Here is a 26,931-nt window from a genome sequence, read left to right as displayed (position 1 = left end):
ATGAAAGCCCAATAATTAAAAGAGCATCCCATGGCATGTTTGGTAAATATACTTTCCAATCATTATGCCTGTTCTGTCAGGCTCTCTGGTAGAATCCTCCCGAAAATTCACAGGTACAAATTTCAGACACACACACGTTTGAAAATTCAAAACAATGTTCTTTATAATGAAAATTCACTTAAACCAAGCCCTCTTTTGGTATAGCAAAGAGCACTCGTCTCCAAACAAACTGGTAATTTGTACAAGTCCCTTATCAGTTCTGAGATACGTAGATTGCAGCTGGGAGGCAATTCACAGTCCTTCTTCTTTCACAAAGTGAAACACACTTTGCCCTGGTTTAGTTTCAAAGCGGGGGGAAATCAGCACACAAAAAGTCAAAGTCAGTAAAGCAGTCAGGAAACACAACGATCAGATAATCCTCCACAATGGCCAAACCCACAGGCTGCTATTTATAACCGCCTCACTAATGACCACAGCCCCACCCAACCACAGGTGGCCTCATTTTCTTTGATAATAATCTCTCAGTTGTTGCTGCCTATGCATCGCTCTCCGCATGCGTGGCTGTATCTTTAACTCTTGTTCTGAATCCAAGGAAGAGCTAGATAATTGATCTCCATCTGAGCTGTCTTCCACACTCTCCTCCTCCCTGTCACTCATGTCTTCTTGGTCAGAGGAGCCTTCATCAGCAGATTCCACCGGGGGGGCAAAACAGGCCTTACTTCAAAAAACAAGTATTTTCTACTGTCACACTCTTTTTGCTGCCCAAAGGAAATCTTCCCCTTGAGCAGTGGTTCCCAAACTTGGCAACTTTAAGACTTGTGGACTTCAACTCCCAGAATTCTCCAACCAGCATAGCATAACTATATATAGCATAGCATAGCTGGCTGGAGAATTCTGGGAGTTGAAGTCCACAAGTCTTAAAGTTGCCAAGTTCGAGAACCACTGCCCTAGAGAAAGAACAAGAGACGTTGCCTTGTTGTGAAGAAAGTTAATTATCCACTCAATCTCTTCCTGTAAATTTGATGGAAAATTCTGGAAGGTCTGATTGTGCCCAGTTCTAGTTTGGGTTTCTCTCCCTCAGCCTTTTTTTTTTTTTGAGAGGAATTTTTGTGTTATTTTCTGTCGCAAAACAACATTCATAATCCGAGAGGTTCAAAGGGAATCTGTGAGATCATGATCACCCCATCCCTGAGTTTAACTTTCATAGAAACATAGAAACATAGAAGTCTGACGGCAGAAAAAGACCTCATGGTCCATCTAGTTTGCCCTTATACTATTTCCTGTATTTTATCTTACAATGGATATATGTTTATCCCAGGCATGTTTAAATTCAGTTACTGTGGATTTACCAACCACGTCTGCTGTAAGTTTGTTCCAAGGATCTACTACTCTTTCAGTGAAATAATATTTTCTCATATTGCTTTTGATCTTTCTCCCAACTAACTTCAGATTGTGTCCCCTTGTTCTTGTGTTCACTTTCCTATTAAAAACACTTCCCTCCTGAACCTTATTTAACCCTTTAACATATTTAAATGTTTCGATCATGTCCCCCCTTTTCCTTCTGTCCTCCAGACTATACAGATAGAGTTCATTAAGTCTTTCCTGATACGTTTTATGCTTAAGGCCTTCCACCATTCTTGTAGCCCGTCTTTGGACCCGTTCAATTTTTCTAGGTGAGGTCTCCAAAACTGAACCAAGTATTCCAAATGTGGTCTCATCAGCAGTCTATATAAGGAGATCACAATCTCCCTCTTCCTGCTTGTTATACCTCTAGCTATGCAGCCAAGCATCCTACTTGCTTTTCCTACTGCCCGACCACACTGCTCACCCATTTTGAGACTGTCAGAAATCACTACCCCTAAATCCTTCTCTTCTGAAGTTTTTGCTAACACAGAACTGCCAATGCGATACTCAGATTGAGGATTCCTTTTCCCCAAGTGCATTATTTTACATTTGGAAACATTAAACTGCAGTTTCCATTGCTTTCACCATTTATCTAGTAAAGCTAAATCATTTACCATATTACAGACCCCTCCAGGAATATCAACCCTATTGCACACTTTAGAGTCATCTTTTAAATTTTCCACTAACTATGAACCTAAATGGTGTAAAGACCAACTGTGAATTCAGTGTGTTCATTAACAGGCGTTAACCAAGAAAAAATGAATTAAATTTATTGTATTTTCATATAAAAATGTGTACAGGGAAGCCATTTTTAATTTCATACAATTAATGTCTTCTTTTTCTTTAAAACAAACACAAGGACAATTCTGGCTAATTCTGCTATCCCCTGCTCTGATTAGACCCCCATTTCCCTCAGTTTTAAACTCTGACCCTCACTTGAAGATGTAGCATTTCAATAGACTGAACATATTCCACAATCACTTTCTGTTCAGGTGAATGGACGACAGGTGAATCTTCCAGCTTCCCTTTTTAAAACGGTGTCTGTGAGCATTGCTGAAGATGTTGTCACAATTGGCCAAGGGATGGCAGTTCAGGTTCTCTTTGATCTCAAAGGAGAAGTTACTGTGAAGGTCAAACAAAGCCTGGAAGGCAAGCTGTGTGGATCCTGCAGAAACTTCAATGGTGACCTCTCTGATGACCTTACGCTACCCAATGGTCAAGTTGTAGGGGACATTTCCGAGGTGATTGATGCATGGAGGGCCAGAGACTTCATCCGCTGGTAAGTTCATGCTTGATTTTATTTTATTTTATTGGATTTGTATGCCGCCCCTCTCCGTAGACTCGGGGCGGCTAACAACAGTAGTAAACAGTCTGCGGAGAGGGGCAGCATACAAATCTAAATAATAAATAAATAAATAAAAATAAATAAAACAGCATAAGACAATCCAATATAAACAGTTAAAAACCCCTATTGTAAAACCAAACATACATACAGTACAGACATACCATGCATAAAATTGTAAAGGCCTAGGGGGAAAGAGTATCTCAATTCCCCCATGCCTGGCAGCAGAGGTGGGTTTTAAGAAGCTTACAAAAGGCAAGGAGGGTGGGAACAATTCTAATCTCTGGGAGAAGTTGGTTCCAGAGGGTCGGCACCACCACAGAGAAGGCTCTTCCCCTGGGCCCCGCCAAGCGACATTGTTTAGTTGACGGGACCCGGAGAAGACCCACTCTGTGGGACCTTATTGGCCACTGGGATTCGTGCAGCAGAAGGCGGTCCCTGAGATAGTCTGGTCCGGTGCCATGAAGGGCTTTATAGGTCATAACCAACACTTTGAATTGTGACTGGAAATTGATCGGCAACCAATGCAGACTGCGGAGTGTTGGTGTAACATGGGCATATTTGGGAAAACCCATGATTGCTCTTGCAGCTGCATTCTGCATGACCTGAAGTTTCTGAACACTTTTCAAAGGTAGTAATTTACTCTCTGATTTAGGAGTACACAGCTGTATGTTCTTTTTTTTTTAAACTCCTTGTTCATAACTGTTTTCCCATTGGGACAATCTCTTAAGAATGCATGCTATCAGTGGATAGAGCAAAAAACTGAGGTTGGCACGGGGAAACTGAAATACGAATAGAGAGAACTATTTGTTTCTCTTTGGGCCAATCTTTTTCTTTTATCTTCCTGCTCTCCCTATCCAGTAGCTGTCAGATTCTTCCTGCAAAAAGGTCAGGAGCCAGAGATAGGAAAAAGAGATAGAAGATGATAAAAGGTAGAAGAGAAGTAAAAGATAGAAGGAGGGAGGGGGAGAGAGAGAGAGATGATAGATAATAGATAGATAGATAGATAGATAGATAGATAGATAGATAGATAGATAGATAGATAGATAGGAGAAGTAGGGTGGGTGGGTGGGTGGGTGGGTGGATGGATGGATGGATGGGTGGGTGGGTGGGTGGGTGGATGGATAGATGGATGGATAGATGGATGGATAGATGGATAGATAAGAGAGAGATGATGGGTAGGTAGGTAGATGATAGATAAATAGATAGATAGATAGACAGACAGACAGACAGACAGACGGACGGACGGACGGACGGACGGACGGATGGATGGATAGATAGATAGATAGATAGATAGATAGATAAGGTAGGTAGGTAGGTAGGTAGGTAGACAGTAAGATAGATAGATAGACAGACAGACAGACAGATAGATAAGGTAGGTAGGTAGGTAGATAGTAAGATAGATAGATAGTTTAGTTTAGTTTAGTTTAATCAGATTTGTATGCCGCCCCTCTCCGCAGACTCGGGGCGGCTCACAGCAACAGCAATACAAGACAAATCCAATATTAAATTAATTTTAAGAACACCACAAGTTAAAAACCAATCATACACACTAGCATACCATACACAAATTTTATAAGCCTAGGGGGAAGGAACATGTCAATTCCCCCATGCCTGACGACAGAGGTGGGTTTTAAGGAGCTTACGAAAGGCTAGGAGGGTGGGGGCAACTCTGATATCTGGGGGGAGTTGATTCCAAAGGGTCGGGGCCCCCACAGAGAAGGCTCTTCCCCTGGGTCCCGCCAAACGACATTGTTTAGTTGACGGGACCCGGAGAAGGCCAACTCTGTGGGACCTAACTGGTCGCTGGGATTCGTGCGGCAGAAGGCGGTCCCGGAGATATTCTGGTCCGGTGCCATGAAGGGCTTTATAGGTCATAACCAACACTTTGAATTGTGACCGGAAACTGATCGGCAACCAATGCAGACTGCGGAGTGTTGGTGTGACATGGGCAAATTTAGGAAAGCCCATGATAGCTCTCGCAGCTGCATTCTGCACGATCTGAAGTTTCCGAACACTCTTCAAAGGTAGCCCCATGTAGAGAGCGTTACAGTAGTCGAGCCTCGAGGTGATGAGGGCATGAGTGACTGTGAGCAGTGACTCCCGGTCCAAATAGGGCCGCAACTGGTGCACCAGACGAACTTGGGCAAACGCCCCCCTCGCCACAGCTGAAAGATGTTTCTCTAATGTGAGCTGTGGATCGAGGAGGACGCCCAAGTTGCGGACCCTCTCTGAGGGGGTTAGTGACTCCCCCCCCAGGGTGATGGATAGATAGATAGATAGATAGATAGATAGATAGATAGATGATAGATAGATAGATAGATAGATAGATAGATAGATAGATAGATAGATAGATAGATAGATAGATAGATAGATATAGACAGACAGACAGACAGACAGACAGACAGACAGATAGATGGTAGAGTTGGTAGAAATGAGACAGATAAAGATGAGAGATATAGATGACAAATAATAGAGATGATAGAGATAGCAGTAGAAATACAGATAGATAGAGACAGAGATGATAGAGATAGCAATGGAGATAGAGGTAGACAAGAATAGAGATCATTGATAGATGATGGAGATAAAAGCAGAGATGGAGACGATAGAAATAAAGGCAGGGATGATAGAGATAGTTATTTGCAAAGGCTTTTGAAACCATTGAAATGGAGGCAATTTTCCTTATCCAATTTACTTGCAGTGGTAGACCAATCTTTTCAATTAGAAATAGCCAGAAGGCAGCCTGTCACCCCAGAAATCCACAAAGAGCCTAGAACAAATGCTAAAAATGTAAAGCAATGAGTCTAATTGTAATGAGCTCTCCAATAACCCAGGAGCCTCTGTAATATGGTATAGGAAATGAGATAGCGCAGAGTCAAATGCATTAAAGTGTAAGTTTCTGGGCCCAGAGCAAATGATGTTTAAATAAGCTTGAAACTGCCTTAAATTCAAAGTGTCGATCTGCATATACGGTAGGAGGCATGGAATTCCTTCCTTTTTGATGGCATTGGAGCAGCTATCCATGGACAAATCGATATGGTTCGATATAATAATGAGTCCAGCAATCTCCACATTTTTAAAAAACCTCCATTAAATTAGTGTTCCGCACTTGATCTTCTTGATCTGATATTCCTGATTATTCTGTAATGTTGCTCTTAGATCTGGGAGATGGTGGGACTGTGGGCATTTTCTTTTCAAAATTTAGGGTGTGGGCTGCTAATCAGAGGTCGGTTTCAGAAGGTTCTGTCCAGTTCTGGAGAACTGGTAGCGGAAATTTTGAGTAGTTCAGAGAACTGACAGATACCACATCTGGCTGGCCCCAGACTGGGGAGGGAATGGAGATTTTGCAATATCCTTCCCCCAGGAGTGGGATGGGTAAAAGAGATTTTGCAATATCTTCCCCTAGGAGTGGGGTGAGAAAGAGAGATTTTGCAATATCCTTCCCAAAGGAGTGGGGAGGGGATGGAGATTTTGCAATATCTTCCCCTAGAGCTGGGTGGGAAAGAGAGATTTTGCAATCTCCTTCCCCCAGGAGTGGGGAGGGAATGGAGATTTTGCAATCTCCGTCCCCCAGGAGTAGGGAGGGGATGGAGATTTTGCAATCTCCGTCCCCCAGGAGTAGGAAGGGAATGGAGATTTTGCAATATCTTCCCCTAGAGTGGGGTGGGAAAGAGAGATTTTGCAATCTCCTTCCCCCAAGAGTAGGGAGGGAATGGAGATTTTGCAATATCCTTCCCCCAGGAGTAGGGAGGGAATGGAGATTTTGCAATCTCCTTCCCCCAGGAGTAGGGAGGGAATGGAGATTTTGCAATATCCTTCCCCCAGGAGTAGGGAGGGGATGGAGATTTTGCAATCTCCGTCCCCCAGGAGTAGGGAGGGAATGGAGATTTTGCAATATCTTCCCCTAGAGTGGGGTGGGAAAGAGAGATTTTGCAATATCCTTCCCCCAGGAGTAGGGAGGGAATGGAGATTTTGAAATCTCCTTCCCCCAGGAGTGGGGAGGGAATGGAGATTTTGCAATCTCCTGCCCCCAGGAGTGGGGAGGGAATGGAGATTTTGCAATCTCCGTCCCCCAGGAGTAGGGAGGGAATGGAGATTTTGCAATCTCCTTCCCCCAGGAGTGGGGAGGGAATGGAGATTTTGCAATCTCCGTCCCCCAGGAGTAGGGAGGGGATGGAGATTTTGCAATATCCTTCCCCCAGGAGTAGGGAGGGAATGGAGATTTTGCAATCTCCTTCCCCCAGGAGTGGGGAGGGAATGGAGATTTTGCAATCTCCTGCCCCCAGGAGTAGGGAGGGGATGGAGATTTTGCAATATCCTTCCCCCAGGAGTAGGGAGGGGATGGAGATTTTGCAATCTCCTTCCCCCAGGAGTGGGGAGGGAATGGAGATTTTGCAATATCCTTCCCCCAGGAGTAGGGAGGGGATGGAGATTTTGCAATCTCCGTCCCCCAGGAGTAGGGAGGGAATGGAGATTTTGCAATATCTTCCCCTAGAGTGGGGTGGGAAAGAGAGATTTTGCAATCTCCTTCCCCCAGGAGTGGGGAGGGAATGGAGATTTTGCAATCTCCTTCCCCCAGGAGTGGGGAGGGAATGGAGATTTTGCAATTATTACCATTATTATTATTATTATTATTATTATTATTATTATTATTATTATTATTATTATTATTAATTAATTAAATTTGTATGCCGCCCCTCTCCAAAGACTCGGGGCGGCTAACAACAATATAAAAAGACAATGTAAACAAATCTAATATTAAAAACAATCTAAAAAACCCCAATTTAAAGAACCAATCATACATACAAGCATACCATGTATAAATTCTATAAGCCTAGGGGGAAGGGAAAAATTTCAATTCTCCCATGCCTGACGACAGAGGTGGGTTTTAAGGAGCTTGCGAAAGGCAAGGAGGGTGGGGGCAACTCTGATATCTGGGGGGAGCTGGTTCCAGAGGGTCGGGGCCGCCACAGAGAAGGCTCTTCTCCTGGGTCCCACCAAACGACATTGCTTAGTCGACGGGACCCGGAGAAGGCCAACTTTGTGGGACCTAACCGGTCACTGGGATTCGTGCGGCAGAAGGCAATATCTTCCCCCAGGAGTGGGGTGGGAAAGAGAGATTTTGCAATATCTTCCCCTAACAGTGGGGTGGGAAAGAGAGATTTTGCAATATCTTCCCCTAGGATTGGGATGGGAAAGAGAGATTTTGCAATATCCTTCCCCTGCCATGCCCATCAAGCCACACCCACCAAGCCAAGCCACACCCACCAAGCCAAGCCACACCTACAGAACGATAGTAAAAAATGTTGAAACCCATCACTGGTGCTGAGGCCAAGGTAACCTCAGCACCATTGTCCCAAAAAAAGCAGATTATTCCAATGGCTTTTGTCTTGCTTTAGGAAAACATGGCCTGATATGTTTTTATTCAGGTTGGCTTTGGGTTTGTAAGTTTAGATGCTTTAACTGGGTTCTTACCAATATTAACCCTCTAGTTCAGCAATGTCGAACTCGCATCATCATGGCGGCACCATGTAATGTATCGGGACATTTCCCCCCACCCCTTTGCTAAACTGGGTTTGAGTGTGGCCAGCATGTGACATATCTGGCCCATGGACCACGAGTTTCACAACCCTACTCTTGAACATCACTTATAGCAAGAAAGCACCTGTGTCTATGGAGTCTATAATAATCCAATTAATTTTTTTCTTTCTCTTTTCCAGCGAGCAATAATTCAAAAGATCAATCCAGTCCATCAACCTTCATGAGTGACCATGGCTCACTGCTGCTGTTGTGCCCTTAAAGATACTTTATCTGCAATGTCCCAAGACCAGGGGTAGGCAAAGTTGGCTGTTCTATGACTTGTGGACTTCAACTTGCAGAATTCCGGAGGCAATCATGCTAGCTCAGGAATTCTGGGAGTTGAAGTCCACCTATCATAGATGAGCCAACTTTGCCTAATCCTGCCCCAAAGAAGGCATTATAAAAACCCAAAACTGTGTCAATAAAATATATATATCTATACATACACCTGCAGAAATGTTTCTGGAGAAGTCATTCTGTCCACAGAATGGGGCTGGGGATGAAATCATGTAAGGCTGATGATTATGATTTTATTTTTTATTAAAAAAAATTAAGACATGATAAAGAGATCAATTGTGCTTTCCAGTTTATTAAGTCTAAAAATTGGGGGCGGGGGAGTATTTCCTCTGGACCATAATTTTGACACAACACAGCTCAATAATAAGTAGCTGATTGCAAAGGAGTCATTAAAAGAATTATGAATTGCTGCTTTGGAAACAACTGATGAAATTAAAGTGGTTCAATTTTTGAAATATTTTTGTTCCTGAAGCTTGTACATATATGCATTGTTTCGATTTTTATGTCCTTCCATCCACTCCCTTTTGTGACAACTTTTGGAAAGAAATCAATATAGCTGATAACATACTATATAATTTAACCTTCACCGTTTATGACTTTTAAGTGTTACATAGGAATGGTGGCTTGAACTGAACGCTTTTTCTTATAGTAACTGCTCAGTTTTTTTTTGCAAAACATGATAAATAAATCAAGCACACTGATTGCTTTATTTCCATTTGTATGACATGGAAAGGATAGGCATTTTTGTTACCCTGCTATTTTTGATTGTCCAGAGAAGGCAGGATACTCACTGGATGTCATTCTTTATATTCTATCGCTATTGAAAATTGATCTCCAATCATTTTTGGTGTTCCTTAAAGCAATGTTTTTCAACCAGTGTGCCGGGGCACACTAGTGTGCCGTGAGACATGGTCAGGTGTGCCGCGAAGCTCAGAGAGACAAAAAAAAGAAAGGAAGAGAGAGAAAGAAAGCAAGAGAGAGAGAGAGAAAGAAAGCAAGAGATAAAGAGAACAAGAGAGAGAGAGAAAGAGAACAAGAAAAAGAAAGCAAGAGAGAGAGAAAGCAAGCAAGAGAGAGAGAGAGAAACAGGGAGGGAAGGAGAGAGAGAGAAAGACATAGAGGTAGGGAGGGAGAGAGAGAGCAAAAAAGAGAGAAAGGAAGGAAGAGAAAGAGGGATGGAGAGAGAGAGAGAGAAAGAGGGAGAGGAAGAGGGAGGGAGAGAGAAATAATGCGAAAGGGAGAAAGAGAGAGATAATTTTTTTGTCCAAACTTTTTTTAGCACCCCCACCCCACCCCGCCCTCTCAATGTACCCCAGGGTTTCATAAATGTAAAAAATGTGCCACGGCTCAAAAAAGGTTGAAAGTCACTGCCTTAAAGACTCTCTCTGTTCTTGTTGCATTTAAACTTCTTTCTGAAAGATTGGGAAGTATAAAGTCCTCTAACCCAGAGATGAACATCTGATAAACATTGGGTTTGCCCTTTGACAATTCCTACTGTGTGTAAATACATACCTGACACAGAAAATACATTCCACCTACACAGTGAGAAGAGGACTTTGACAAGATTGAGCTGATGGCAAGATTTGGTGTTGTGCAGGGGTGGGTTTCTCCCAGTTCGGACCAGATTGCCCGAATCGGAAGTGACCTACTAGTGATGTCACGATGATGTCACAGATCCATTTTGGTTGATTCTGGTCTGTGGGAGCCGCCATCTTTTTATTGGATTTTCCCCCCGAATTTTTTCGTCTGCTGCTGCTTGAAAAAAAAGCCTTTCCGCCCACCCCCAGATTTATATTTACTTTTACTCTTTTGCCCAAAGCACAGCTGAGCAACTCCTCAGCTGTGTTTCGGGCTGATTATAACTAACTGAGCATGCGCAGAAGCAGAATTCCATGAGGAGACACGCATGTGCATGCTCACTACGCTCGTGCACGTATGTGAAATGTTGTGATGTGAACCAGTGGTGAAGGTAAGTGGAACCCACTCTGTTGATGTGTCTGTGTGCGTGTGTTTGTGTGTGTGTGTGTGTGAGAGAGAGAGAGACAGACAGAGAAACAGAGGGAGAAACAGAGACAGAGACATAATAATAATAATAATAATAATAATAATAATAATAATAATAATAATGATATAATAATGATATCCACTGGAACTTGTGCCGGAACTACCATTTACCAATGACAAAGAACTGGTGGGATCATAAGACCAAAAAAGGGGTCGAAAATGAGCAAGCAAAACTACTGTGGGACTTCCAACTTCAGACTGACCGAATTCTGAAGCATAACACACCAGACATCGTGATTGTGGAGAAAAAGAAAGTATGGATCATCGACATCGCAATCCCAGGAGACAGCAGAATTGAGGAGAAGCAGCTAGAGAAATTAGTGAAATACGAAGATCTAAAAATCGAGCTGCAACGACTCTGGCATAAGCCCGTGAAAGTGGTCCCAGTGGTACTTGGCACGCTGGGTGCAGTACCAAAGGATCTCAGCGGACATTTGAAAACCATCGGAACTGACAAAATCTCCATCTGTCAATTGCAAAAGGCCACTTTACTGGGATTCGCATACATAATTCGCCGCTACATCCCGCAGTCCTAGGTGCTTGGGAAGTGCCCGACTGGTGACGAAATACGAAATCCAGCATAGTGATCTCGTTTGCTGTGTTGTATTGATAATAATAACAACAACAACAATAATAATAATAATAACAATAATAACAATAACAACAACAACAACAATAATAATAATAATAATAATAATAATAATAATAATTTATTAGATTTGTATGCCACCCCTCTCCGAGGACTCAGAGCAGCTCACAACAACAATACACAATGTACAGGATGGGGGCAGTTCTAATCTCTGGGGGGAGTTGATTCCAGAGGGCCGGGGCCGCCACAGAGAAGGCTCTTCCCCTGGGTCCTTCCAGACGGCATTGTTTAGTCGACGGGACCCGGAGAAGGCCAACTCTGTGGGACCTAATCAGTCACTGGGATTCGTGCGGCAGAAGCAGAGAGGCAGAGGTTGAATATTGGTGAATAGAGGCATTGGGTCTGACTCTAACTGTTATTCACTCCACTGTAAAAATGCCATTAAGTGGTAAAAAGACACCTAGCCTTCTCGTGCCATTCCTATGTCATATTCCTATGTCCGTCTACAATGTTCTCTGCTCAAGACCACATAGTAAAGTTGGTAGCAAGGGACTTTGATCACAGTATCAGGAATGAGTCGATAAGTGGCGGTGGGACAGGGTAATATACACTTTCTGAGTAGTGGGGAGGAAGTAAATATTGTCCTGTCGTGCTCCATTGAGATTCTTTCCTAATAAATGACATCTGAAGAGGCCTAGTGGCAAGGGAAGGATCAAAGATGATTTGTCCTTGGAACTGGAAGCAATCGATGGGAAAGAGGATTTAATGCTACAAAATTATGACTGGCTCTCACCTAGTCTAATCTAACTGAGAATGTTGTGTTGATTGGGGGTAAAATCCCTAGATTTGCACCAAGCACCAGGCTAGCGATTTGATGTGAACACGACCCCTGTAATACAATAAAGGATTCTGAAGAATGTTACTTCTGGCCCAGCTCCTGCCCAAGAACTGTGGATGTGGGGGAGACATCCACATGCTGCAGGCCTGTTTTGCCCCCCGGTGGAATCTGCTGATGAAGGCTCCTCTGACCAAGAAGACATGAGTGACAGGGAGGAGGAGAGTGTGGCAGACAGCTCAGAAGGAGATCAATTATCTTGCTCCTCCTTGGATTCAGAACAAGAGTTAATGATACAGCCACGCATGCAGAGCGATGCATAGGCAACAACAACTGAGAGATTATTATCAAAGAAAATGAGGTCACCTGTGGTTGGGTGGGGCTGTGGTAATTAGTGAGGCTGCTATAAAGAGCAGCCTGTTTGCGAGTTTGCGGAGAGGGGCGGCATATAAATCCAATAAATCTAATCTAATCTGTGTGTTTGGCCATTGTGGAGGATTAACTGATCGTTGTGTTTCGTGCCTGCCTTGCTGACTCTGACCTTTTGTGTGCTGATTTTTCCCCGCTTTGAAACTAAACCAGAGCAAAGTGTGTTTCACTTTGTGAAAGAAGAAGGACTGTGAATTGCCGCACAGCTGCAAGCTAAGTATTACAGAACTGATAAGGGACTTGTACAAATTACCAGTTTGTTTGGAGACGAGTGCTCTTTGCTATACCAAAAGAGTGCTCTGTTTATTTGCATTTTCGGTATATAGAACATTGCTTTGAATTTTCAAACGTGTGCGTGTCTGAAATTGTATCTGTGCATTTTTGGGAGGATTCTACCAGAGAGCTCGACAGAACACCTTTGATTGTGTTTTCTCCCGCCATGTTTAGAAAGATTACGCTACTGTCCAGTGAAATCACATTATGGATGAATGCATATCCCTAAGCAGTGGATATGGAACTGGGCATATAGCAACACAGTGGTTCATTTTGAGCCAACTGTGTTGCTTCCATCCCAGATACAACATAATCCCATCTTCTCCTTTAAATATTGCATGTGTGTGTGGAGATACTTCACACAAATATATTCAGAACAATCAGAAGTACTTAAGGAAATGGGTTTGCATAAATATGCGAACGATATCAAAGGGTTTATAGCGTGTGTGTGTATTAATTTATAATGCTCGCTTGCCAAAAGCAATAGCTTTGCACATTTTGGGTTCTGAATATGCCAGTAGGGTACCAGATGCGGAGGTCCCACTGTCATTCACAAAGCAATTGGCCCTGTTGAAGATAAAGCTTACAGTAGACAGACAGATGCTTATGGGAAGTCTACAGGCCATTAAGACGATAGCAATCTGCTTATTATATGCTACCGTTTCACATAGGGATTCTATTCTTGACTACCAGACTTAATAATTGATTGCATATTAATATATCAAACACCAAATGTATTCTCTTGGGTATCTCCTGCTAACCACTCCACAGTAACTGAATTTAAACATGCCTGGGATAAACATATATCCATCCTAAGATAAAATACAGAAAATAGTATAAGGGCAGACTAGATGGACCATGAGGTCTTTTTCTGCCGTCAGACTTCTATGTTTCTATGTTTCTATCTCTTGTTTGAAGAAGACTTGAGGAAATTCCAGCCAAAAGTCTGATGATTCATATCCCGTATCTCTGTAATTTAGATTATATCCATGATGGAGCAACTCTAATTTGGAGAATCACTTTCCATTCAAAACAGCATCAGTTCTCTTTGGGAGAGTAACTGTGGAAAGAAACAGAAGTACAAAGTTATGGCACAATGGTTAGAATGCAGAATTGCAGGCTAACTCTGCCCATAGCCAGGAGTTTGATTGAGACTGTCTCAAGGTTGACTCAGCCTTCCATCCTTCCAGGTCAGTAAAATCAGGACTCAGATTGTTGCGGGTTCTGTAAACGGCTTAGAGAGTGCTTTAAAGCACTACAAAGCGGTATATAAGTCTATATGCTAATGCTAGTGCTTAAGTACTTAAGAACTTAATTCGTTCCGTGACCAGGTTCTTAAGTAGAAAAGTTTGTAAGTAGAAGCAATTTTTCACATAAGAATCAATGTAAAAGCAAATAATGTGTGCAAACCCATTAGGAAAGAAATAAAAGCTGTGAATTTGGTTGGGAGGAGGAGGAGGAAGAAGAGTAGGAGGACAGTTGCTGCCCAGAGCAAAGGGGGCGTTTCTTTTCTCTAGGCGCTGGCAGAGGTTTATTCCCTCTCCAAGTGCCCAGAGAAAGGAAAATGCTTTATTCGCTCTGGACTGCCAAAGTCTCCTTAAATGCCACCCAAAGGCTTCTTTGGCAGCCCAGAAAAGCCCGAGGTGGCCAGGATTAAAGGGGGAATGGCAAGAAACTGGTTGGGCCTTCGTGCCACTCTCAAATTTCCTGGGAAATTTTTCCGGGCTCGGATTCTTAAGTAGAAAATGGTTCTTAAGAAGAGGCAAAAAAATCTTGAACACCCAGTTCTTATCTAGAAAACTTCTTAAGTAGAGGCGTTCTTAAGTAGAGGTACCACTGTATTTCCTATTTTGGAAGACTAAGTACAGGAATACAAATTATTCACTGCTGTTTAATCATTGCAGGAAGGAATCAGCATGGGCTTTAGATGATACAAAACTCACAAGTGCTTCTTGACTTATGCTTAGGGACCATTCAAACTTATGGCAGACCTTCCCAGGACTACTTACGACCTGGATTTAAAATTCTGACAGCTGAGCACATCCCTTTGCAATCACATGATCACGTTTTGGCACTCAGCAACTGGCCTATGAGGAAGATTCCAGTCTCAGAGTTCTGATTTGCTTGGTTTCGTTAGTCGGAGCCTTGACATATGGCCATTAGCAGTGTGCCACAGTCACGTGATGGCAATTTGACATTTTCTTCCAGTTTCTAGCCCAAAATACCCATTGTGGACAGTAGAGTTGTTAATGACGGTGGGACTTGCTTTACAACTGCTGCTAAAAGATTGTAATGTCAGACAGAGTCTGTGACCCAATTAGCAACTGGCATAATTTATGGACCGTAATTGTGGGCACAATACAGTGTTCTCTCGATTTTCGTGGGGGATGCGTTCCGAGACCACCCGCGAAAGTCGAATTTCCGCGAAGTAGAGATGCGGAAGTAAATACACCATTTTTGGCTATGGACAGTATCACAAGCCTTCCCTTAAGACTTTAAACCCCTAAATTACCATTTCCCATTCCCTTAGCAACCATTTAGATTATTACTCACCATGTTTCTTTATTAAAGTTTATTTTAAAAAATATTTATTAAAGGCGGACGAAAGTTTGGTGATGACATATGACACCATCGGGCGGGGGGAAAACGTGGTATAGATAAAAAAATGTGAAGTATTTTTTAATTCATATTTTTGAAAAACCGTGGTATAGACTTTTCACAAAGTTCAAACCCGCGAAAATCAAGGGAACACTATATAGTTATAATTTCTTCTACAAAGCCTCGCTATATTCAAATTGTCACAAGCAGCAAACCGCATTACTTACCATCCTGAGAAATCTCGGGCCTTCCAAGCATCGAAAACCTCAGCGATGTTATCGGTCATCTGACCATCAGGCAGCTTTAAGTCATCTGAAGGGTCGTTGTTAAAGTTCCCACATGGAGCGCATAACTTCCCTGCCAGGTTGCCGGTGACCTTCACAGTTACTTCATCATTGAAACTGTAGAGAATTTGTAGCTGGGAGTTTTGATTGATGGCAATGCCATCCTGAGTTTCAGTGATAGAGATGGCTGAAGAGATGTTATGGGGCCGCTGGACCAAGAGTCCATTGACCTGAAAGGAAAGCAATGGAGATGAGGTAGGGCGTAAAACAAAGTAAATAATTAAGTGAAACAAGAAGCCATAAGTGGGGTTGGACTAGATGATCGGTAGGTGTCCCTTCTAGTACTAATATTAAAGAAGCTTTACAATATAGAAAAGTCTTTTGCACTGGAAAAACACAAAGAGGACATAACAATGCTTACTTCCAAGCCACAAACAGCTACAGGAAGCTTAAGAAATTGAGGGGCCATGTTCCATGTAAAAAAAAGAAAGGTACAGTGGTACCTCGACATACGAGTCTAATTCGTTCCAGACCCGAGCTCGTATGTCGATCAACTCACATCTCGAACGAATGCCTTTAGACTTTGTTTTTCGCGCCGAGATAACTGGAAGCAAGGAATTATTGCGCCACCTAGTGGAAGCTTGGCTCATATCCCGAATTTGAGCTTGGGTGTCAAACAGAAATTTTGCTCATGTCTCGGCTCGTAACTTGGAATATTCACATGTGGAGCAGCTCATATCTAGGTACTACTGTATAAAGGAAAACAGGCACATGTACTTCTTAATATGGTAACAAAAAGGCTGATCTGTAGTAATAACTGTTGTGGCTCCTCCCCATATTGCACAGCTGATCACGGATTCTGAAGATCAAGAGAGGGGTGTGTTTTGGTATCTAGGCCTGTGTACTTGGCACCCGAGTCTGAGCGTGAGAATGTCAGAAAGGATGTGGAGTCAGAGGCTAAAAGCCAACCACGGACTCTATTGCATCTTCAGAGGTGCTCTTGAGTGACTCAGGAGATGTCGAAGAGCCCTTTCTAGATGCAAGAGTGTGCAGAAGTATTAGCAGACAGGAATATTTCAGGAGGAAGAGATCTGTTTGTGAATAGCTCTATAGAATACTCGGCCACGCCTTGTGGCTATATAAGGGGAGGTCTCATGATGAGCTCTTTGTGTACATCAACGTGAGTGTGATAGTTAAGGACAGCATCTAAGACAACATTTTAATGTTCTGTGTTATCAAAAACTTCAGAAGAGAAGGATTTAGGGGTAGTGATTTCTGACAGTCTCAAAATGGGTGAGCAGTGTGGTCGGGCAGTAGGAAAAGCAAGTAGGATGCTTGGCTGCATAACTAGAGGTATAACAAGCAGGAAGAGGGAGATTGTGATCCCCTTAAAAAGAGCGCTGGTGAGACCACATTTGGAATACTGTGTTCAGTTCTGGAGACCTCACCTACAAAAAGATATTGACAAAATTGAACGGGTCCAAAGATGGGCTACAAGAGTGGTGGAAGGTCTTAAGCATAAAACATATCAGGAAAGACTTAATGAACTCAATCTGTATAGTCTGGAGGGCAGAAGGAAAAGGGGGGACATGATCGAAACATTTAAATATGTTAAAAGGTTAAATAAGGTTCAGGAGGGAAGTGTTTTTAATAGGAAAGTGAACACAAGAACAAGGGGACACAATCTGAAGTTAGTTGGGGGAAAGATCAAAAGCAACATGAGGAAATATTATTTCACTGAAAGAGTAGTAGATCCTTGGAACAAACTTCCAGCAGACGTTGTTGGTAAATCCACAGTAACTGAATTTAAACATGCCTGGGATAAACATATATCCGTCCTAAGATAAAATACAGGAAATAGCATAAGGGCAGACTAGATGGACCATGAGGTCTTTTTCTGCCATCAGTCTTCTATGTTTCTATGTTTCTAATGGCTTTTTGGCTTCTGGCCTGAGGCTGTGATATCAGCTGCTAATTTTGTCATGGAATGCTGCCCAGCGTCAGCTCTTATCTCTTGCTACATTTAACTATTTCTGCTATGATTTGTTTTTAACAATATATGCTGAAAAATTGGATAATCCTGTTGTGCACAGACCCAATTTTTGATGGGCTTCTAGCTTGGACAGAACAATAACCAAATCCTGATGCAAGGTTTCTGAGAAATGGCTTAAAGAACTGTGTAGACATAGACGCAGGTGTACCCCTGCCCACCTTTCAGTGAGGAGGAGGAGGAGGGCATAAGTTAGTTCTGCTTTTGGGATAGCAGAATATGTATTTTATCCAGGAGAAGAAAAGTATATAACGGGCTGCCCAAGCTCCAAGTCTTTGTTCAGATCTTGGATGCTAACCTGATTTGTGCAAATTAAATAAAATAGATTCCTTTTGATTCCGGATAGTTTGTGTCCCACTTTTTTCCCCTGCATCAGAGACATGGAAGGTGAGGATTCTTGGGCTCCAGAGTCTGTGGTTGTGTTCTGTCTGGGTCCCCCCAGACGCCAACACCAACCAAAAAGAGTATCCAGACACACTGGTAAAAAGCAAAGGCAGTTTATATACTGGAAAGCAAACACAGGTAACAAAAACTGTTCTTACAGACAGGAACACGATGAAGCTTCACAGAGGTTTCACGAAGGCCAGGCAATAAAACAGGATTCTTGCTGGCAAAAACAACACTGGAGATAATAAAACCCACGCCTCCCCCAAGTCTTTCAGCCTTCTAGGCCACAAGCCAAGATCAGAGACGCCAAGAATCGAAGCAAGGTCACAGGACTCCCAATTGATAACTCTCCACAAGACTGCAAGGGCGGGCCTGCCTTCTCAACCCTGCTGAGGAGAACCACACCCAAACCCAGCTGTTGCCAATTCAGGGATGGAAATACCTTTCTAATTGGCCCCGTCTTTGAGCTGCACGTGTCTGCCTCATGTCTATTATAGCCTGTGCATCTTCATCCAATGAATCCAGGCTACTAGCTGGGGAGAGCCCCCCCCCCCGGGGGTCTCAGGCTGCTCTCCCTCCTCCTCTTCCTGATGTTCCTCTCCCCCGTCTGCCTGGTCCTCCCCCTCCTGGTCACTGTCCTCCTCCTCTGGGCATGGATCCGGCAGAGCTCCAGCCGGTCCCTGAGGAGCCTCAGGCTGAATCACAACAGGCTGTAGGTTTATCATGGACTTAAGTACAGGTAGTTCTTAGCTTAGGTCACAATTGGGACCAGAATTTAATTGCTAAGCAAGGTGGTCATTAAGTGTCGCACTCAATTTTACCCCCTTTTTGTTATTTTTTTTCCAGAAAATCAATACTGTTGTTAAATGAACCATGAAGGCATTAAGCATAAAGGCATGGAATTAAGTTGATTTATACCTATTGAATTGAGATAGCTTTGATTCCTTCCCCCAATACTATTATTGTTATTGCTAGATATAATGTAGAACTTGGTTGATATGTATGTTTGAAGATAGGTAAATTGGTTCTCTTTTTCTTTTTGAAGGGCAATTATTATAAAAGAAGGGTTAAGTGAAACAAATAAACAAGGATATATGGAGATGGTTAAAGCACTATGGCCTAAATATACTGGATGAGTGAAAACAGCTCACAGAAGGTATTAGCTAATAGTATTTTAAAATTTGAATAACAAAACAAAATAATCTTATTTGGCAGTCCAGGTGATACATTTACAAGGAGGCAGCACTTGTTGGATGATGAATACTGGATGTAAAAGGATATGAATTACTGTATTGTAATTGAAAATGTAAGATATTTTATATTGCATGTTTGTATATGAAGAAAAATAAAAATAAAACGTTTACCGCTATGAAGTCAACAAAGCAGTGGAAGTGATGTGCCGGTGTCTGGAGGCTGTTGGGGCCTGGATGGGTGTCAACAGACTCAAACTCAACCCTGATAAGACAGAGTGGCTGTGGGTTTTGCCTCCCAAGGACAATTCCATCTGTCCATCCATCACCCGGGGGGGGGAATTATTGACCCCCTCAGAGAGGGTCTGCAACTTGGGCGTCCTCCTCGATCCACAGCTCACATTAGAGAAACATCTTTCAGCTGTGGCAAGGGGGGCATTTGGCCAGGTTCGCCTGGTGCACCAGTTGCGGCCCTATTTGGACCGGGAGTCACTGCTCACAGTCACTCACGCCCTCATCACCTCGAGGTTCGACTACTGTAATGCTCTCAACATGGGGCTACCTTTGAAGAGTGTTCGGAAACTACAGATCGTGCAGAATGCAGCTGCGAGAGCAATCATGGGCTTTCCCAAATATGCCCATGTTACTCCAACACTCCGCAGTCTGCATTGGTTGCCGATCAGTTTCCGGTCACAACTCAAAGTGTTGGACCAGGATATCTGCAAGACTGCCTTCTGCCGCACGAATCCCAGCAGCTGGTTAGGTCCCACAGAGTTGGTCTTCTCCGGGTCCCGTCGACTAAACAATGTCATCTGGCGAGACCCAGGGGAAGAGCCTTCTCTGTGGCGGCTCCGACCCTCTGGAATCAGCTCCATCCAGAGATTAGAACTGCCCCCACCCTCCTTGCCTTTCGTAAACTCCTTAAAACCCACCTCTGTCGTCAAGCATGGGGGAACTGAGACATCTCTCCCTGCTTATGTAGTTTTTGTGCATGATATGACTGTATGTATCCTTGCTTTTTAGATTTTTTAAATGTACTATTGTTATTTTAGATTCTAATTATTAGATTTGTTATTATGTATTGTTTTTGTCACTGTTGTGAGCTGCCCCGAGTCTACGGAGAGGGGCGGCATACAAATCTAATAAATAATAATAATAATAATAATAATAATAATAATAATAATAATAATAATAATAATAATAATAATAATAATGGCATTAAGCAAACCTAGCTTCCCCCATTGGTTTGGCTCATTGAAAACCAGCCAGGAAAGGTGCAAATGGCAATCCCATGACCCATAGTGGGCAACAGCTTACCCAAGTCTCCCTGTAGTTAGTCACCGTGATGAATGCTTCCCGGAAGAAGACGTAGACGGTGGCGACGGCAGGCACCATGTATTCGTTGCAATCATTCATATCCACCACCAGTTTAAACCAGGTGGGCGAGTCCTCGTCGCAGTGGGATGCCAGCTTGTAAACACCGCTGTTGATAAGATTCCCTTGACCTCCATCAAAGGAGGTGAACCATATGCCTGGGTTGAGAGTGCAGCGGCCTTCCTTCCTTTCGCAGCCATACCCTTTCGCTGTGAGCGTACATGTCTCTCCTACGCCGCAGTGGTTTTTGACACGGATGAGTGGCTTAAGTGGGTGGCAAGTGTACTTCTCAGAGCAGTCTTTGGAGATGACAGTCTCCCCTGCCTGGAGAGCAATTAAACATCACACAACAGACACACAACACACAAACAAACGCACAACACACAAACAAGCGCACACAAACCTCTGGTGAGAAATCACTTTATATCTACCAAGGAAATCATGCATGCAACAGAATAAACCCAAACAAATGGCAATACTATATTATAAAAGAACACACTTCTTTCCAAATTGGGGTTAATAGTAGCCATCTAACTCCAAAGGCTTATGCATTGTGGGGCAAGGCTATTTTTAATTTTTTCGTACATAATGGATGCCAGACTGGATATCCATCGGTTGCCTAGGATTCAACAAATCAAAGCCAAGAAACAAAGTTAGCAGATTGCTCGGAACTGTGGCTCCTGCTTTCATCAAGTGAAACCGCAGAATAGGAGCCATGGGATTAATTGAGCCTCTAGTTACTCCACTGAAAGATGGAGTAACAAGCTGAAAAAGTTATGTTGACTGTTGTGAGTGGTCCACATCCAGCTCAGCTGGTCATGGATTTTGAGGATCAAGGGGTGGCTGAGTACTGGCATTGCAGGAATTAGGGACTGAGGATCCATCAGAGACTGTAGCACTCCTAGTTATGAGATTGAGTGAGTCAGAGGATGATGGGGAGTTAGAGGAGCAGGACCCCCTGTTAGATGCAAGGGTCAGGAGGATGTGGTCTAGACATGAGTATCTGAAAAGAAGGGATTCTTGGCATTAGTAGATCTATAGGAGACTTGGCCACACCTTGCCAGTATATAAGGGACAGTCTGGGGCAAAGGAGGCATGGTGAACAACATTTATCATTGTGGCGATTGGTGAGAATTTTCTGCTTTCGCAGACTTTTTATTCGTGCCAGTTTCATGTGCTGCTGAGTTTCATTGAATTGTAAGTTTGGCCCAGCTGCCAGAATCATTTCAAGGATTGAGATTATTGACTCAACGCAGCCTGGGTTTTGTTTATCTCCACTCATTAGCTGGGAACGCTTCCAGCATGGAATGCTTTAGAGTTCACCACTTTTTGCCTGAATTTGTATTAACAAATAATACTTTTGTCATGATCAATGTTTGAAAAGTGTGTGTGTGTGGCCTTTATTTCTGATCGTTGACCCGCCTGGACAGAACATCCACTAGCAGTTTTTTAACAGGTAGAATAAGCATTTGAATTATATTAAGTCAAACAAAATGAAACACAGATCACCAGTCCTTGATTTACAACCACAACTGAGGTTAGAATTTGTGCTGCTAAGCAAGACCATTGAATTTCGCCCCATTTTACAAACTTCCTTGCCACAGTTGTTAAGTGAATCACTGCAGTGGTTCAGTTAGTAATTATTAAATAAATCTGGCTGCCCCATTGACTTTGCTTGTCAGAAGGCCGCAAAAAAGTGTTCACGTGACACCAGAATATTGCAACTGTCAGAAGTACATGCCAGTTGCCAAGGCTTTGAATTTTCGTCATGTGACCCTCAGGGATGTGATTTTAAATATGAAAAATGATCATTTTTCAGTGCTCTATCTTCAAATGGTCACTAAATGGATTGTTATAAGTCAAGGAATCTCTGTAACATTAAATTTCTATTATGACCCTCTTATACATTACAAAATCTAATTTAAGCCTTTCTTTTCTGAAAATGGGTTTATTATCCTAGATTTTGAAAGCAAAGTGGGTAACAGAATTGATCATCTTTGCTAACCGGTAGCTGCTGCTACACCTACTTTAAATGCCATTAGCTAGGATGAGAAAATTATCTAATTTAGCATCACATATTCATAAAATGTTTTGCATATCAGTGCAGAATTTGAAACAGCTGCTGTGCAATTAGGGTAGAACACGGTAACTGATAAATAGATAGGTGTATCTAGGAAGAAAAAAACCTTTTTCTAAAAACATATCACGCAACAAATTCAAACTTAATATTAATCGCTCCAAGCTTGACTGTAAAAAATATGACTTTAGCAATCGAGTTGTCGAAACATGGTACTCATTACCGGACTCAGTAGTGTCAACCGCTAACCCCCAACATTTCTCCCTTAGACTATCCACGATTGACCTCTCCAGGTTCCTAAGAGGTCAGTAAGGGGCGGACATAAGTGCACTAGCCTGCCTTTCGTCCCCTGTCCAATTGTCTCTCCTTATCTCATATATCATATATCTTTTCTTCCTTTCATATATATCTTCTCCTCTACTTTTATATCCTTTCTTTATATATAATACCTCATGTCTATCCTCTTCAATATGTATTGTGTATTGGACAAAATAAATAAATAAATAAAAATGAATAAATATCACATGGCCGTTAGGAGGACTGAGAGGAAAAAACTTAAACCCCCGTTTAATCGAAATACTAATAGTGTATGCAGTGAAGGGCTACCAAAATTTTTACTACCACACTGTGGGCGTGGCTTATGCAGGACGTCCTGCATTTTCTTTCAACGTCTTTCAGTGCACATTGGGTGCTCTGGGGTGGAGCTCCATTTTCACTACACCACTGTGTCTCCCCCCCAATCCGGGCAGCAGCACACCCCTGATAACATATACAGTGATCTCTCGGTTAGCGCGGGGTTACGTTCCAAGACCTCCCGCGCTAACCGATTTCCGCGTTATACTGGATGCGGAAGTAAAAACCACCATCTGCGCATGTGCGCCATTTTTTTCATGGCCGCACATGCGCAGATGGTGGAGTTTGCGTGTGGGCGGCGGGGAAGACCAAGGGAAGGTTCCTTCAGCCGCCCAACAGCTGATCTGCTCCGCAGCGCGGAAGCAGCAAGGAGCCGAAGATGGGGTAAAGGCAAAGGGGAAACCCCATCTTCGGCTCCTCGCTGCTGCCGCGCTGCGGAGCGGATCAGGTGTTGGGCGGCTGAAGGAACCTTCCCTTGGTCTTCCTGCCGCCCAGGCAAAGGGGAAACTCCAAGATCGCTTGCCGCTTTGCAGCTTGGAGCCTTGCTTCGCCTCCTTCGCTGCAATAGGCAAGCGGCAAGCGGCAAGCGATCTTGAGAAAGAGAGAGAAAGGAGGGCGACTTGCCAGTCCACGCCCCCCTGGATGAACAGCCTCGCATGGCCCCAGCGCCGGGCTCCGCTGTTGCCTCCGCCCCCATTCGGCTCTGCAGCTGAGAGGCCTTCCCGGCAGAGCCCTCCCCAACAGCTCCCGCTGCCAGTGCAAAAAAGAAAAGAAAAAGAAATCCCCAAAAGAGGCAGGCACAAAGCGGGGGCACAAGGGGAGCTGCCCGGCAGAGGTTGCTTTTTTTCTTCTCGTGGGCAAGTGGAGGGGGGGAGAGAGAAGGGAGGAAGAGAGTGTGAGAGAGGAAGAAAGAGAGAGAGAAATGATAGAAAAAAGGGGAGAAAAAAGAGAAATGAGAAAATGATTGAAGCATAGTGACAGGAAAGAAAGAGAAAGAGACAGAGAAGTGACTCTTGGTGATGACGTATGACGTCATCGGGTGGGAAAAACCGTGGTATAGCAAAAAAACCGTGGAGTATTTTTTAATTAATATTTTGTGAAAAACCGCGTTGCAGCGTTTCGCACTAATCGAGACCGTGCTAATCGAGGGATCACTGTATTTGAAGAAAGTATAATTGTTGTACATGGAAATAATGGTATGGTAGTAGTAAGAAGTTCTTGATTGGATTCACAGTTTGTCTGCTTATGCTGGTTTGTGATTTACAACTACTGCACAGTATATAATAAATGTTCATTTTTTTGTTCAGCAATAAATGTGAATTCTTCTTCATTAAATAAGACATCCCCTGAAAATAAGATGTAGCACATCTTTGAGAGCAAAAATTAATATAAGACGATGTCTTATTTTGGGGGAAACAGGCAACTTTATGGTCTTTTTATGACCTGTGGACTTCAACTCCAAGAATTCCTGATACAAGAATTCATATTTAATAGTGGTCATGTGATTGAGATATGTCACAAATGGCCATTAATGTAAATTACTTGGCCAAGCACCCCAAATGCAATCATGCAACGATAGGAGTGGCCATTGGAATTTTAAAAATGGGTTATAAGCGGTAATGGGCAGGCAAAATTTTTACTGCCACACTGTGGGTGTGGCTTATTTTGTGGGTGTAGCTTAATGATCATGTGATGGGGTAGGAGTGGCTTACCATCCATGTGACCAGATGGAAGTGGCTTGAACGATCATCATCGTTCAAGTGAACTGTTAAGTCCTTGACTTACAACCTTGCACCTGTAGAGGCGGTCAGTAAAAACCCCGTCTGCTCTGGACATTGTGACTTTCAATGTCACTAAACCAGTGTTTCCCAACCTTGGCAATTTGAAGATATCTGGACTTCAACTCCCAGAATTCCCCAGCCAGCATTTGCTGGCTGGGGAATTCTGGAAATTGAAGTCCAAATATCTTCAAGTTGCCAAGGTTGGGAAACACTGCACTAAACAAGGACTAACTCTAGTGGCACAAATATTGTCAGTGAGATTAAATCTAAATCAATTTCTGAACCAAGGCAATGACACATAACTTCTGAGCAATTTCTTCCCTGGCTTTGCCACAAAGAAAGCTTCCTGGTTGAGCCACGAAGAACCTATTTCATGGACCACACCTACCTTGATGTAACGCCCTTCATAAGTACATCCACACTTAGACATAGGTACACATTCCTCCCCATCAAATAAGTACCCATCGTCACACTGGCAGCCTTCAAAACATTCTCCTGTGCAGTGAGTTCGAGCAGATAAAGCAGCGCATGTGAAGTCACAGGATCGAGTACACACTTCATAATGACTGTGAGCTGGGCAGGGAAGATCTGAAAAGAGCAAGAAGGAACAAACCACATTCATTGTTTAGTCGATGGGACCCGGAGAAGGGACCTAATCGGTCACTGGGATTTGTGCAGCAGAAGGCGGTCTTGGAGATATTCTGGTCCGATGCCATGAAGGGCTTTATAGGTCATAACCAACACTTTGAATTGTGACCGGAAATTGATCGGCAACCAATGCAGACTGTGGAGTGTTGGTGTAACATGGGCATACCTTGGGAAGTCCATGACTGCTCTCGCAACTGCATTCTGCACGATCTGAAGTTTCCAAACACTTTTCAAAGGTAGCCCCATGTAGAGAGCGTTACAGTAGTCAAGCCTCGAGGTGATGAGGGCATGAGTGACTGTGAGCAGTGAATCCCGGTCCAAATAGGGCCGCAACTGGTGCACCAGGTGAACCTGGGCAAACGCCCCCCTCTCCACAGCTGAAAGATGGTTCTCTAATGTAAGCTGTGGATCGAGGACAACAGCCAAGTTGCAGACCCTCTCCGAGGGGGTCAATAATTCCCCCCCCAGGGTGATGGACGGACAGATGGAATTGTCCTTGGGAGGCAAAACCCACAGCCACGCCATCTTAACAGGGTTGAGTTTGAGTCTGTTGACACCCATCCAGGCCCCAACAGCCTCCAGACACCGGCACAGCACTTCCACTGCTTCGTTGATTGGAGATGGGGTGGAGATGTAAAGCTGGGTATCGTCAGCGTACTGACGATACCTCACCCCATGCCCTTGGATGATCTCACCCAGCGGTTTCATGTAGATATTGAATAGCAGGGGGGAGAGTACCGACCCCTGAGGCACCCCACAATGGAGAGACCTTGGGGTCGACCTCTGACCCCCCACTAACACCAAGACGGCATACAAATCTAATAAAGAAATAAATAAATAAATTTAGATGGTGGTAGTTAAACTTCAGTGTTGTCCTCATTTGTCCAGATCGTTGCTGTCTCAAAAGTCCTTTTATTTTAAAGGTAAGTGGAGTTTCTGAGTTTTCTCTAAGACATTGTGCTTCTTATCCAAGAACTTCAAAGAAACTGAAGTTGGGATACACCTGGAATATTATAACCGGTGGTGGGATGCTGCGAGTTTGGACCGGTTCAGGTGAATTGGTAATAATGATAATGTTTATCATTATCATTATCAT

General features: G+C 43.4%; 3 protein-coding genes across 5 annotated transcripts in view; 1 reads left to right on the top strand and 2 right to left on the bottom strand.

The window, feature by feature from the left end:
• Nucleotides 1-8,891, top strand: part of LOC139173948 (IgGFc-binding protein-like) — a 92,276-nt gene extending 83,385 nt beyond the window's left edge. For both annotated transcript variants that reach the window (XM_070763918.1, XM_070763919.1), the window contains exons 20-21: nt 2,397-2,683; nt 8,467-8,891. In XM_070763918.1, coding sequence (XP_070620019.1) covers nt 2,397-2,683; nt 8,467-8,476 — 297 coding nt within the window. In that variant the 3' untranslated portion in view covers nt 8,477-8,891. The remainder of the gene's footprint in view (nt 1-2,396; nt 2,684-8,466) is intronic.
• The window catches only part of LOC139173994 (IgGFc-binding protein-like), an 842,349-nt gene that overhangs the window by 666,843 nt on the left and 148,575 nt on the right, over nt 1-26,931 (bottom strand). The gene's annotated exons all lie outside the window — the stretch shown is intronic.
• The window catches only part of LOC139173950 (IgGFc-binding protein-like), a 43,719-nt gene continuing 28,169 nt past the window's right edge, over nt 11,382-26,931 (bottom strand). The window contains exons 10-13 of the mRNA XM_070763921.1: nt 25,576-25,775; nt 20,640-21,020; nt 15,639-15,925; nt 11,382-13,873 (exon numbers count right to left, since the gene is read on the bottom strand). Coding sequence (XP_070620022.1) covers nt 13,852-13,873; nt 15,639-15,925; nt 20,640-21,020; nt 25,576-25,775 — 890 coding nt within the window. The 3' untranslated portion in view covers nt 11,382-13,851. The remainder of the gene's footprint in view (nt 13,874-15,638; nt 15,926-20,639; nt 21,021-25,575; nt 25,776-26,931) is intronic.

The sequence above is a fragment of the Erythrolamprus reginae genome, chromosome 11 (genome assembly GCF_031021105.1).
Source record: "Erythrolamprus reginae isolate rEryReg1 chromosome 11, rEryReg1.hap1, whole genome shotgun sequence".
Classification (NCBI taxonomy): domain Eukaryota; kingdom Metazoa; phylum Chordata; class Lepidosauria; order Squamata; family Dipsadidae; genus Erythrolamprus; species Erythrolamprus reginae.
The sequence above is the reverse complement of the archived record's forward strand: the minus strand, read 5'-3'. Positions and strand labels throughout refer to the sequence as shown.